Below are 14714 nucleotides of genomic sequence, written 5' to 3' on the forward strand. Positions count from 1 at the left end.
TGGTTGGACGGATTAGATGTTTGAGCCACGTCTTTGTAAACTATTGGGAATCTCTTCTTCATTAGACCTACTGTAAAAAAAAAGTCCTGTGGTGTGAGTAGTCCGGACTAGACATCTCGATGTCGTGTTGGCTGTAATAGTTGGAGGACAACTGTTGAGGCAACACGTGTGGATATTAACACTCAAAATAGGCCTACATTACAGTTTTCTTTTTATCACATCTCAAACACATCCAACAGCTGAGTCGTGTTAATTGCTTGTGGGAATTGTATTTTGTCGAACCAGTGTTGTCATTTCTGAATACCTAGACCATGGTACCGGGAAACCACAATACCCATAATCCTTAGATCCATTTACTCTCAGAGGTGGAGCGTGCCGGATGGGAAAGCGGTTACGAGGAGAAGATGGTGGAATCTGCGGCAGCAACGTGCACGATACCCCGTCCTAAACTTTCCGAAAAATATTTATCTTCTCAGCCTGGTATTAGATATTGGTTACCTGGGGACAATCATAGATAATACACGCTTAAAAGAAGGCGAAATCCCACATTTCACGCCTTGGGAGGCCCTAACACTTGGCCAATCGAAGTGTTTGTAACGTTACAGCTGTTCAGTGATCAAGTCAAAAAGTAACGTTAGCTCACGAGTTGGAGGGTATCGTTCATTTGTTTTGGGAAAATTTGAGTCATCGCACTGTTGCCGAAATCCAGTTGGCAGGTCGGCTCTACCAGTGGCCCACTGTTTTATGTGACTGCTGAGTGTTGATCGGACATCGGTCAGCCATCGTGGGAGTCCCGCTGTGACTGCCGAGCTAAGATTGTCCAAAGCAAGGAACGGACCAACTGACTGGAATCATGCCAAGAAGTAAAAAAGGGAAGAAAGGTGCATCCAGTAAAGGTAACGTTACTTATTGAAGTGCATTGTCAGCAAATGTTAACGTTAAAATACCGGCATGTGAACACACCTAAACATACCTTTATAGTTTGTATCATGTTGATGAATGTTAACTTTATTGATAACGTAAACGTTACTCCACAATGTGATATAACGTTAGCTGATGAGTTATCATATGTGAGTATCGATAACTTTTAACTACTGTACGTTAGCTAACATTAACCAAGCATTTGACTAACGTCAGTAACTTAACGTTAGCAGTCAGGTATTCGCTTAGAACTATAACCGTATGCTAACGTTAGCTGACGTTAGACACTGTCACGTTTCACGTGCATCGTATGTCAGTTTCAGTTTAAACGTTAATCTGTTTTTAGTCCTAACATAACGTTATCAACACGGTATTGCTACTCATTTGCTATGTAAATCTTAACGTCTATAACCGGCAACTTCACAATCTGAGTTAGCAAAAGTTTTGGTTCATCATAGCTCTAGCATGTGTGATATGTGATTGCCTGTTGACTGCAGAGAAAGCGCGCTAGCATTGTTTAGCCTGTAACGTTAACGACGTTAACGTTGTAAATTAACGACGTTAATGTAAAGGTGGCTACTGGCTAGCATGCTGGTTTGCTTGTATGATGGTTGCAGGCAGCAAACCAAAACGCATTCCGGCTTGACATATGGTGATCATCAAATCAACCAGCAGCTACCGTGATTGGAAGTTGACAGTGTCATTCGAAGCCTGGACGTGACTGGTCCTCCTACACCGAAAAAAGAGAGCTAGGCTAAGTTGCCCAAAATGTTATTGAGGTTTGAATAACCTAATGGATCTAATCATGATCTGGACACATATTTGGAAAACATCAATTTAATTAATTTATACAGTTTCATTAATAACAGGCATTTTCTGAAAGCATTTTACAGTCAATTCCTAAACTGCAAGAACAAAGCAATGGGTACATGGAAACCTTCCTTTTTATGTGGAAGAAACTTTGAGAAAAACACAGCTCAGAAGCGGGGCCCAACCGACCCATACATAAATGGGGGTGGTGGCTAGGCCGGTGTATTGGCAAGAATCTGGCGATACATACATATGATACATGGGTTATGATTCAGTATATTGCAATATATTTCAATACTGTGCGAAATGCGATATTGCGATTTTCTAAGCCTAACTTTAGAAGAACTTTAATTAAAAAAAGACACCATCATATGCATAAAATGTATGTAAAAGAGTTTGCTTTAGACAAACAATTCAGTACACTGTACAGTACAGTTCTGCCTATGGCAATAACAAAATGGGCTTGCATGTAAACTATTAATAAAAAAATATCAATATTATGTTTTTGAAAATCAAAACAGTATTGCCAGATAAAATATTGCAATATTCAATTTTATCAATATTTTCTTACACCCCTAGTGGCGGCGGGTAGATAGTTCTTACATAGACGCAAATACCGGAATGTAGATAGCCTGTACCCTCTGAGATATACCTCCAGTTGGAACAGCTGTGACTGACCTCTATCTGCACAGGCAAACACATCGCAGAGTGTAGAAAGGGAGATGTGTGAACGTGCGGTTCCTCTCATACTGAGCAGTATCACCATTGCAATAACACGTCATCAGTAGGGTAAAACTGCGTAGAAAAGAAAATGGTTAGATTAGAGTAATAGCTATAACAGCATATAGATATAATGCCATACCACATATTGAGGATCTAAATATGCTCAGAATAGAATAAGTGGAGGGTTGTGATCTTATTAGCACAAGATCAAACATAGCCTTGCAGTTGTAGCTTTTCTCTGACAACAGCTCACAGCATTTGATTATCAATGTCATGCTGGAATCCACATATTTGCTTTACTCACACAAAAGTGACACAGAAGTTGTGTTGCTATTTCAGTTGGCCGGCTGATAGGTGGTTATATTTTTAGCTGGCTCGTGTGAGGGACCCATTGAAACATGTCTGTTGTGTATATAGAGTGATTGCCTTGCCCGTCTTCTGTGGGATGGTAAAATGTTGAGGGCTCAAAGCTAAACTTGGTCCAGAATATAGGCTAACTTGACTTTGCTTGAGGTTGAGAAATGGACACTGCTTCAGTCCTTGCCGGGCATTCAGTGATGTCAGTGTCATGTGCAAGCCTGGCACATGCTTTGCTTGCAGCACGTGCCAGATGGGACTCAGAAGGGTACCTGTCCCCAGCGGCACCTCCACAAAACACACGGCTGCACTAGTCCATGTGGTTACATGCAGCTGAAGCATGGCATTTAGCCTAGCATTAACAAAACTGGCTAAACCACTTTAGACGGAATGGACATACCTTTAAATGTTACAATGTGCAGCTGGGATTGAGACCAGCCCAAAACTAACCGAATATGTGCTGGCACATCACAACTATCACTATTATGATGATCGTGATCACTATGACGACTGGACCAGAGACAGAACTCACTGCTGAGGTCATCTGACATTGCCCCACCCCATGCAGGCTCCCTGCGCCAGGAAGTGCTCCAGCTCCAGCTCTCGGGGAAATCCACGCCCCGTTCAGGTAGGCTGAGCTCCGGCCTTTGGCCACCTTCCCTGCCTTCGCCACATCCACATTAACAGCTCTGTGTGAACATCTCCCAGCTCCATCCTCCGTAACCAGCCACCGGCCGCCCCGACCCCAGGACTCCAACTAAACCCACCCTGGGCACCGGCTGTGCCATGTGACTCCGCAGCTGATCACCACCACCCAGCTCTGCCCTTGGCATTAACTCGGGAGTCTCCTGCATGTTCGTGCCGTCCTTACACGGTCCTTCCATTCCCACCAAACTCTGCACTGCCCGTACATCTCACCAAGCTCCAGAATTTCAGTTGCATGCAGCAGTCTGTTTCATTGGTCAACAAACGCTGTTTCATTTGTCCACAGTATCCCTTTGTCACCAGGCCTTAACCAACGGATCTAAACTGGTGTCACGTTTTGGAGTTGTAATGCTTTAATCCGTCTTGTAATTAAATCTTTTGACTTATTCAGACCTTTTTAGAATTTGAGAATTCTGGAGCTGCAACTGTTTGGCCTTTCATCCATCTTTTTTTGCACGTGTCACTGGTCCCAGGGACGTCCCCGGTCATCCACACCAGCTTCCCATTCTCAGCTTCTCCGTGTCATTAATCATCTTCCCCTCCGTAACATGACCTCAGTTCATCCACAGTAGTGCACTAGAATAACTGCGTGTGTTTCTGTGGCCGTACTGTATGTGTGAGCAAGAAAACAGAAAATCAAGCAACGTGACATGACTACTACAAATGCTCGTAAATCTGCAATCACAAGTCATATTTTAAATGTGATGTGCTTGTGGCCAGTTGAAGCTGTCTATAAGGTTAGGGACAGGGAATGAGCCATATGTCAACAAGGACAGTTTGGTGACAACTGTAGGACTTGAATAGGTCAACAGGAATAGTTTGGTTAAAGCTGTAGGATTTGTGTTACACGTCTTAGTCAGCCCTAGTATCATTTTAGGAACTGTAATCTCTGTGAATGATGTGATTTATTTGTGTGTATATTTGCCTATGTGTATGTGGTGATAAGTTTGGTAGAAAGCTCCCTTGCAGTCAGTTGGTATTGAACAGCAGGCTTTTGTGTTTTGGGTTCACGCATAGCAGGCTTTTGTGCTTGTTTGAGTGTGTGCGGAGAACAGCCAGGCTTTGTGCAGCTCAAGCTGTGGCTTCCGAGTGGTGAACTTTCCTCCAGATTCACGCTCTTAGCTGGCGAGAGGACAGGGTGGAGACCAGGTCAGAGCCTGCAGCGGGGAGATGAGGTAGTTGTGGCTAGCTATGGGCTACTGTAGCTATGGGCAGGCTTGGACAGCCTGAATGAACCTAATAGTCTAAATGAACATAGACTCAGCATAAAGGGAGGTGCTCCTTTGAGTGGAGTGCTTTGGGTTCAGGATGGGGTGTGTGCTACAGGGCATTGATGTGCTTCTGCTGGCTCAGGACTTTCTAATGTTATCCAGATTAGGGCGTATACGGATGAGGTCACATGACTGACAGTAGTTTGGGTGTGAGGGTTTGCCCAATGGCGAAGTTAGTGTGTGTGTGTGTGTGTGCGCGTGCATGCTTATGCGCATGTGCAGAGACCCTTGGGGTGAGGTAGTTCATATGAATTTTTGACCTTTGGTCAGAGGGGCCATTCCTACCGTGTGTGTGTGTGCGTGTGCGCAGGTGTCGTGTCTGTGTATGAACACACACATGCACGTGTGCTTGTCAGTAGTGAGTGTAGGGCCTGCTTTATATAGACAGATCTATGACAGAGAGATGGGCTCAGACAGCTGATGGATACAGGCACACTCACTCACACACACACACGCATACATACATACACTCACTCATATACTGTAGCAACACAAGTATTTTGTCTTTTTTTTAGGCTGTCTAGTTTAATGTGGTCATGTTTGTTCACACTGAACAGATGAATACAACCACACAACAGGTATGAATATGAGTTTATTTCTCATTGAACAAAAGCAAACCATAACTGTGACATCGTAACATAAGTCACAGCCATGCAGGCAGTTTTCTGTCTCTTCAGATTGTGGTGTGTATGCAAGGTTAGAGGTTATGCTAAACCACAGACTCTTAAGCAGGCAGTATTTCATAAATTCCACAAACATGACAAAAATGGTTTATTACTACCAAGATAATGCTATCAGATAGTGTGTTGAGTCAGAGCGTTTGGTTCTAGATATCTTAGGATCTCATTACCAATCTTTTTTCCTGAGCAGAAAGTTGTCCGAATGAACCAACAACCCTGTTGGTGATTTAGCATTGCGCTCTTGTGTGTTGCTGATTTAGCATTGCGCTCTTGTGTGTTGGTGGTCTTGTGGCTACTGGCTGACTGTGAAAAGGAGCAGATGGAATCCTCTCTTCTCTCACACCTGTCCACACACACACCTATCCACACACTCACGTGCTGCTCAGCTCACCATGCCAACTGAACACGGCACACAGAAGAACTCGCATGACTTTATCCTGCCAGCGTACGCACACACATGCACTGGCCCAACTCTCTCTCTGTCTCTCTCTCTCCTTCCCTTCCTCTCTTACCCTTCCTCTCTTACCCTTCCTCTCTCTCTCCCTTACTGTGTCACTCACTCCGACTCTTGTTCTTTCAGGGAGGAATGGGGTGAAGGCGGAGTCTGGAGTCAGTGATGATGACCTGGCCTCAGAGGTTCTCAGCCACTACAGCAGTGCCAGCGAGAGTGCCTCTGTAATAGACGAGGGAACAGGTACACACACACACACACACACACACACACACTTCCAATGAATAAGACTAGATTTAAACAGCCAACAAATACAATACATTAGGCTTAATTTGATTGTGTGTGTGTGTGTGTTTAGCGGGAGGAGAGGTAGTAGATGAACAAACAGCACAAGAGGAGACAGAAGACAAACTGAAGCAATGCATCGACAATGTCATGGATAAGAGGTAGGTGCACTCACCAGAGAGTCTGGATCATTGAGCTTCCCACGGGGTCGCTGTCATTGCGTTGCATCACTGCTGTTTGTGTTGGCATCACAGAGATACTTTAATGATTGACCCTTGCTGAACTGACCCCTCAGTGTGAAGGTGCGTATGAGCGCCCTGGACAGTCTCCGCCAGGCCTTCTCCTCACGCCTGCTCGTGGACTTCCTCCTGGAGAGAAGACTCACGCTCAGCGACTGCCTGGAGCGCTGCCTCCGCAAGGGTGCGTAGCAGGGCCCGAGCCCCACACTGGACACTAGACACTGGACACTGTAGACACTGTAGACACTAGACACTGTAGACACTGTGGACACTGTAGACACTGTAGACACTGGACATTGGACAGAGGCAGGAGGGGGGAAGATGAAGTAGAGGGAAAGAGACGGAGAGACACAAGTGGAACCTGCGCTGACCACGTGGCTCAGCCAGAGAGGGTTAAAGCGGAGCGAGAGGCGCAAACGATTCATAGACTTAATTAAATGATTCATTCCATGTCTTAAATAACGATTCATTGGTATCATACATGATTATGGACAATAATACTGTGAACACAATTGTGTCTATCTGCTCTTATTGCTTGTTAAGAGAGAAAGTTTATTTAGTGACGTAAGGTGACTCCCATTTATGCAGACCGGAACTGTCCCGTTTTGCTCCCATAGTAACAAATTACGTTGCTCTACCTTGCTAGTAATCAAGGATCTTTGGCTTAGCCCTGCACTTGCCCTGGTTCTAACCCGCAACTTACAGCACCTTGGATTGGGAGGTGAGCGCGCTAGCAAGAGAGCTAAAACCCATGGGTGCTAGCATCTCTTAAGGAGCTAAAACCCATGGGTGCTAGCATCTCTTACTAGCACGTCTCTTAAGGAGCTAAAGCCCATGGATTCTAGCATCTCTTACTAGCATGTCTCTTAAGGAGCTAAATCCCATGGGTGCTAGCATCTCTTACTAGCACGTCTTTTAAGGAGCTAAAGCCCATGGGTGCTAGCATCTCTTACTAGCACGTCTCTTAAGGAGCTAAAGCCCATGGGTGCTAGCATCTCTTACTAGCATGTCTTTTAAGGAGCTAAAACCCATGGGTGCTAGCATCTCTTACTAGCGCGTTGGGAGGGAGGTTTAGCTAACGTGCATCCTGCACAGCTACGTACCAGCTGGCTACCATCACTGTAGCACATGGCTGAGGATTGAAGGCTGTGTGGGAAGAATCTGAACGTACATTCAGAGCTGTGAAAGAAGAGGCGTCCACAGCATAATCACTGTTATTATCATCTCTCTCTCTCTCTCTCTACCTCTCATAACAGACAATGGTCTAACCATTAAATAGCCTTAGTTGCGGAAATGGCCTTAAATTAAACAAACAAACTCTCTACCTCTCCCTCCCTCTCTCTCTCCCTTTCTCTCTCTCTCCCTCCTTCTCTGCCTCTCTCCCTCTCTCTCTCCCTCTCCTTCTCTCTCCCTCCTCTGCCTCTCTCCCTCCCTCTCTCCCTCTCTCTCTCTCCCTCTCTCTCTCCCTCCTGGCTCTGGTCTGTGTAGGGGGAGGAGAGGAGCAGGCAGCGGCGGCTACCGTCTGTGCTCTGTTGTGTGTGCAGCTGGGGGGAGGCCCAGAGGGGGAGGAGGGCTTTAAGGTCCTGCGGCCCATCCTCAGTTCCATCCTGATTGACGACTGTGCCAGCCTATCAGCACGCCAGAGTGTGAGTATCTCGGGGCTCAACGCTGACAAAGTGCATCAGCAGGTTTCCACTGTAACCATTTCCTGAGAATGGCTGGAGCTCAGCCGAGGTCAGATTTAATCGATGTGGTCAAAATCAAGGAGATCTGAACAAAATGTCTCCTCTAGTGTCTTGTTTTTTGGCGGTGTGACACAGGCTGTGAAGTAGATGAACATGCAATCACCCTACAATCTCCCTTGTGGTCTCTCACTGACGTTCTCTTTCTGTCTGTCAGTGTGCTCGTGCATTGGGGATGTGCTGCTATGTGTCATCTGCAGAAGATGCAGAGGTGAGCTTTCTGTGTGTGTGTGTGTGTGTGTGTTAATCTGTGTGTGTGCATGTTTGTGCAAATGTGTGTTAAAGAGAAATGCATGCTGTAGTTGTGATGTCTGTTAATGTTTTTTGTTAGATTGTGCATTTGTTTGTTTTTGATGTCCTGTCAGCATAGTCATGTGTAGATGTGGGATGTCCTGTCAGCATAGTCATGTGTAGACGTGTCGTGTCCTGTCAGCATAGTCATGTGTAGACGTGTCGTGTCCTGTCAGCATGGTCATGTGTAGACGTGTCGTGTCCTGTCAGCATGGTCATGTGTAGACGTGTCGTGTCCTGTCGGCATGGTCATGTGTAGACTTGTCGTGTCCTGTCGGCATGGTCATGTGTAGACGTGTCGTGTCCTGTCAGCATGGTCATGTGTAGACGTGTCGTGTCCTGTCAGCATGGTCATGTGTAGACTTGTCGTGTCTCGGCAGGACCTGCTCAAGTCCCTGGGCCACCTGGAGAGTGTGTTCAGCTGCGTATACCCGCGGGCAGGGGGCGTGATGCCCGTGGTGAAAGCTGGCACCCCCCTGCTGCACACCGCTGCTTTACAGGCCTGGGCACTCCTCATCACCCTCTGCCCTGCCTCCCACCTCAGCAACCTCATCAACCAGTGAGCCTCTCTATCAAACACACACACACACACACACCTCAGCAACCTCATCAACCAGTGAGCCTCTCTATCAAACACACACACACACACACTCCTCAGCAACCTCATCAACCAGTGAACCTCTCTATCAAACACACACACACACCTCAGCAACCTCATCAACCAGTGAGCCTCTCTATCAAACACACACACACACCTCAGCAACCTCATCAACCAGTGAGCCTCTCTATCAAACACACACACACACCTCAGCAACCTCATCAACCAGTGAGCCTCTCTATCAAACACACACACACACCTCAGCAACCTCATCAACCAGTGAGCCTCTCTATCAAACACACACACACACACACACCTCAGCAACCTCATCAACCAGTGAGCCTCTCTATCGAATACACACACACACACACATACACACACACACCTCAGCAACCTCATCAACCAGTGAGCCTCTCTATCAAACACATACACACATACACAAACACGCACACATCTCAGCAATCTCATCAACCTGTGAGCCTCTCTCTATCAAACACACACACCTCAGCAACCTCATCAACCAGTGAGCCTCTCTCTATCAAACACACACACACACACAAGACAGTTTAAATTTAGTTTTTTTTAAAATATATTTCCAATTTGATCTGAAGTTGTAGTAGTTTATAGAGTTAATGTGTACGCTGATGCAGTGTCTCTCTGGTCACTCTCTGCAGTCACCTTCCTCGTCTGCAGGCCTGTCTGGACAGTGCTGATGTCAACTTCAGGATTGCAGTGGGAGAGACCATCGCTCTCCTCTATGAGCTGGGCCGGGACATTGATCGGGTGTGTAAGCACACACACATATACACACACACACATGTATTTTACATGTCAACACCACAGATAATGTATAGCCCCGAATAACCATTACCAGTTTGACAATTGAACAGACAAATAGCAGTATAATACAGTTATAATTGATTTATCTCAGTACCCATTATGAACGTGTGTGTGTGTGTGTGTGTGTTCACATGTAGGACTTTGAATATGAGGACAGTGATTCTCTGTGTGATGCTCTGAAGAGTTTGGCCACAGATGGGAATAAGCACAGGGCCAAGAACGACCGCAGGAAACAGAGGTCCATATTCCGAGAAGTGCTGCAGTATATAGAGGTGAGGAACGGCTATCCCCATGCTCCTGCAGGCTACACCTCAGACATCTCCCCATGCTCCTGCAGAATACACCTCAGATATCTCCCCATGCTCCTGCAGGCTACACCTCAGACATCTGACTGGGCGCTTCACATCCCATTTCTGCTGTTGTGTCTTGCATCACTCTTACTGTTGCTTTTACCTCTGTGTGTGTGTGTGTGTGTGTAGAATGAAGACTTCTCTGAGGAGAGGATTCGCTTTGGTGTAGAGGCCTTGTACATTGACTGCTGGGTGCGCAGGCGGATCTATGATGCCTTTAAAGAGGTGTCCGAGTCTGGAGTACGCCACCACCTACAGGTGAGGATTACAAGCAGCTGATCGTGTGTGTGTGTGTGTGTGTGTGTGTGTGTGTGTGTGTGTGCGAGAGAGTCAGTATTCAATCAATTTAATGCACATTTTGACTATTCAAATAATAAATTCTGACTGGAAATTGAAACATTTGAAATTTACATTCAGTCTTCTAATTCAGTGGTTCTTAACTGGTCTGGCTTTGGGACCCACAATTTCCCATGTTCATGAAGTCACGACCCATATATTTTTTATAACGTTCAAAACAACAGATGTGGTGAGCTACACGCTAAGACAGGCGAAGTGCCTGTAGGCCTGTTTGTTTGGAACATGCTGATGTCTTGATGTCACCTTTCAAACTAGGCTACTCGACAGGTTTGTCTTTGAAAGGGGTGCTTGGTTTCCATGTGGCATGTTAGTTTTGATGGTTTCATGCTCCAGCAATTCATTGCACACCACACACTGGGGTTTCTGTCCCATTTTGTCCTCAATTTAAGTACATCCAAATGTTCAAGGTCATAGCCTACTTGTGTTTACTGCTAAAGTGATGTCTAACATGATCTGTCACATAAACATTGTCTATCCATGTCCATGGCAATGACGGACATACAAAGTTTATCAAAATAAAGGTCCAATATTAGATCTGATGTAACATTTTAAATGAGCGATTTCTTTTTTAACACAAGCTCCGCAACCCACCCAGAACGGTTCCGCGATCCACTTTTGGGTCCCGACCCACCAGTTAAAAACCACTGATCTAATTCACATAAAATTCACTTGAGGGAATCCAATTCACTTCGATTTGCATAAAGTATAATGCGATGAAAGTTAAAAGATGGAAACGGTTAATTCACATATATTCATATTTTTTTTAAATTTCTACCGACGTGTTTCCACAAATGTTGCCATGGCAACCTTAAGTTTTGATCCCACAACTTCTCAAGACTCTTCCCTAAGATAAGGGGAATGACCATATTTAATTTGGATTGAACTGCATGCAGATGTGCATTTTGAGCTGAGTTGTTATTAAATATGTATAGAATATATAGAATGTGCGGATGAGCTGAATGGAAGCCCAGTTTAGTGGGTTCTGGCCACCACAGAGCATTAACATGAGTGTGTTTGTGTGCTGCTGCAGTGGAACCCTCTCCTGAGAGACATCTTTGGCTTCGGTGCCCCCCTCATCCTGGACCCGTCAGTCAAATCCAGCAAGATCTCCCGCACAGAACGGGTGAGCACTCCACACACACACACACACACACACACACACACACACACACACACACACACATATACTCATTACAATATTGTTTTATTTAACTGATGCTCTTATCCAAAGCGACCTACAGTGAACCAACAAGACACACACTCACAAACACACACTTAGCCTTTCAGAGGTGGGCATTACTTGCTGCCACATACCTGCTGCACTCTCACTCACTGGGCTGCCTTTAAAGAGACAAAACTCTCATCAAAAATCATCATGGATCTTTCTGAATTGATTTGGCAAATGAAAAACATCAAATCACCTCTAGTTAGGACATTGCTTAGGCACCGCATCAGTTTACAGAGATATTAGAGGGACCCCAGGTAGTGGTCTAATGATTAGTAAGAATAGCCCAGAGCTCGTTTATGTTTATGTTAAAGGTGCAGTCAGGGATTTGACGCAATTTTAAGCCCATTACATTTTTTGTCACACTCGGCAGTCATCTCGCGACCGCTAGCTGCCCATTCCGTGAGTACACTGTGAAAAAACGGTCTCTGTAGGCAGTCCTGGCTCTGAAAATTGGAAACAAAGTGGGGGCAGCCTGTGCCCCTACCAAAACCAAAACCCTGCGTACGCCCGGCGCAAGGTGGCGCAAAGTGCGGCGCAAGGATTATTTGCATCTCACACTCAATAATGTGGTCATTTTCCACCATGCGCTCCACTTTTATTAAAGGGGAACTTGGCAACTATTTCAACGTAATAAACCCGTTTAGAAATCATTCGGATGGTTAAATGACCTGTTCCGGTGAAAATGGTGACTTTCCCCGCTGCGCCTAGCGTCCCCAGGCGGAAAACCAACCTTGCAACATTGAGACTTACCGTCCCGGAAAGAGAAGTGAGAAACAAGAAACTCGTTTTAAATCGTGTTTCTTACCTTGTAACATCCACATAGTTCTGCCAAACTTATGCTAACCGTTCGCTAGCTTGTAAACAAATCCATGTGCTTTATCGTTACCTTTTCCCACAGTTTGAAATAGCATAATGCACAATTTCTCCAGCAGAGGGGGAAATCCTGCCAAGTTTCCCTTTAAACCTTGAGCCCAGGGGTGTGGTACTTAGCAACATAAGGTGGCGTCTATCTTACACCCTTTAAAAATCATGGCTTATTCTTTTCTCACACTCAATAATGTGGTCATTTTTCAGCTCATTCTTATCTTACACTCAATAATGTGGTCATTTTTTGGCTCATTCTTATCTTACACTCAATAATGTGGTCATTTTTCGGCTCATTCGCATGTTACACTCAATAATGTGGTCATTTTCCACCATGCGCTCCACTTTTATTAAACCTTGAGCCCAGGGGTGTGGTACTTAGCAACATAAGGTGGCGTCTATCTTACACCCTTTAAAATCATTGCGCCACTGACCAAGAAAAACCTGGTCTATAGCGAAAGGCGCATATAAAGCACAGCTGAAGACGCACTGTCACGAGACATTTGACCACATAATCGTGCCATTAAATGAATGAATGGGGACTGGCAACGCCTTTAATGTCTATAAACTTTACGCCTCTGACCACCCATTTCTGATTGCCAAAATAGGGCCCATAATATATGTTTATTTGCACAAAAGTGTCTGCTAATAAATTGAGACATAAATACATACACATACATTTGCGTCTTCCTGTGAAATCGCTGACTGCGCCTTCAAGGTACCCATTTGGGATCACATACAGTGTTTCCTCTATATTGATTTGGTAGTGGTGGCCCCCCACGGTTTAATTTTCTTCCCCCACGGTATCAGAAATGGGGCAGACGCACAATAGTCGCAGTTGCCAAATATACAGCTCAATCACAACTGAAAATCAGGCATGAAAACTCCTCACCTTTCGGCGAAATTCGCCGTTTTGAATCCAAAATAGGGGACTTGCGTGGTTCGCGCAGATCCGATGAGAAAATATTGTAGGGGTGTATGGGGTTACAACTGAGTTTACAAATCACGCGCAGACGCGAATGCGTTGTAAGACAAGAGCCCAATTAAAAACTTGTCTGATCCAGCAACGATTATGTGAATGCAGCCCCTATGCATTTAGCCTATTAAACAGTGGAAGCTAAATTTTGCCGCGGATGCAACGCGAACAGAACGCTTGCGCTGGAATAGCCTCCCTGTCTGTGTGACTACAGATATGCGTCTGAAATGTGAGCCCGGCGAGGAGAGATCATGGGAGAGATGCGTATTGAGGTCACAGGTGGGCTAGTTGAAACGTTCAACTTCTGTCAGAAAAAGACGTTGAGATTGGTGTAGCAACGTAGCATAGGCTGTTGTTAAAGTTATCAGTATAGCAAAGGCTAATGTGAATAACTAAATAGTTGAATTAAATGCTCCTAAACTGGGCTGGTGCGTTTTGTCGAGTTCAGAGACAAAAACAGTGTTTGACATGGCAATGCTGTCTTTTAAGAAACGCTCAGTGGCCTGACACACTAGCACAATGCCACAATCTGTAAGTAGCCTAGCTGCAGGTTAAAACATTTCAAACCAATTTTACAAATTAAAGCCTAGTCTACCCTACCCAAGTTTATTTATTACCTGGTTTGGTCCAACAAATATTCAGACTTATTCTAATAGTCTACTATGAAGTGTCCCGTAGGCCTATGAAATCTTCAGAAATGTCTGATAACTTCAGGCACAAAGAAAGAAAACTCATGTAGATTACTGAGGAGGAGAGGAGGGCCAGGGTGAAGCATGTTGCCAAACAGCGTGGGCCCCTTCACACTTAGGCCCAAGCCAAAAAGAAGAAGAAATAATAAGTATTTTTTTTTGTAAAAAAATAGTCATTTTGTAGTTTGTTTTCTTTATAAATCTCTGGTTTTAGGCAACTTCATACTCCATGGAAGCTATGCACTATTGGCAACAATGTCACTCGCGCTTGTTTTGCTATGAAATGGCCATTTCCCACTTTGCGCGCCCTTCTCACCTTTTTCACCCCTGACCCGTT

General features: G+C 45.1%; 1 protein-coding gene and 2 long non-coding RNA genes across 4 annotated transcripts in view; 1 reads left to right on the plus strand and 2 right to left on the minus strand.

The window, feature by feature from the left end:
- Positions 1-361: 361 nt before the first annotated feature.
- The window catches only part of ifrd2 (interferon-related developmental regulator 2), a 15563-nt gene continuing 1210 nt past the window's right edge, over positions 362-14714 (plus strand). The window contains exons 1-12 of one of the 2 annotated variants that reach the window (XM_042098900.1): positions 362-896; positions 3380-3439; positions 6048-6161; positions 6277-6364; positions 6499-6623; positions 7931-8088; positions 8342-8395; positions 8856-9034; positions 9748-9856; positions 10051-10185; positions 10393-10521; positions 11651-11743. In XM_042098900.1, the coding sequence (XP_041954834.1) occupies positions 854-896; positions 3380-3439; positions 6048-6161; positions 6277-6364; positions 6499-6623; positions 7931-8088; positions 8342-8395; positions 8856-9034; positions 9748-9856; positions 10051-10185; positions 10393-10521; positions 11651-11743 (1287 nt within the window). In that variant the 5' untranslated portion in view covers positions 362-853. The remainder of the gene's footprint in view (positions 897-3379; positions 3440-6047; positions 6162-6276; positions 6365-6498; positions 6624-7930; positions 8089-8341; positions 8396-8855; positions 9035-9747; positions 9857-10050; positions 10186-10392; positions 10522-11650; positions 11744-14714) is intronic. The other variant, XM_042098901.1, reaches the window with a different exon arrangement.
- LOC121713895 lies at positions 9271-9616 on the minus strand. The gene is made up of 3 exons (XR_006032972.1): positions 9577-9616; positions 9445-9458; positions 9271-9332 (listed from the first exon to the last, which is right to left on the minus strand). It is a non-coding gene; the product is annotated as an uncharacterized LOC121713895 (long non-coding RNA).
- Positions 12880-13079, minus strand: LOC121713900. The gene is made up of 2 exons (XR_006032976.1): positions 13046-13079; positions 12880-12963 (listed from the first exon to the last, which is right to left on the minus strand). It is a non-coding gene; the product is annotated as an uncharacterized LOC121713900 (long non-coding RNA).

The sequence above is a fragment of the Alosa sapidissima genome, chromosome 7 (assembly GCF_018492685.1).
Source record: "Alosa sapidissima isolate fAloSap1 chromosome 7, fAloSap1.pri, whole genome shotgun sequence".
Taxonomy (NCBI): domain Eukaryota; kingdom Metazoa; phylum Chordata; class Actinopteri; order Clupeiformes; family Clupeidae; genus Alosa; species Alosa sapidissima.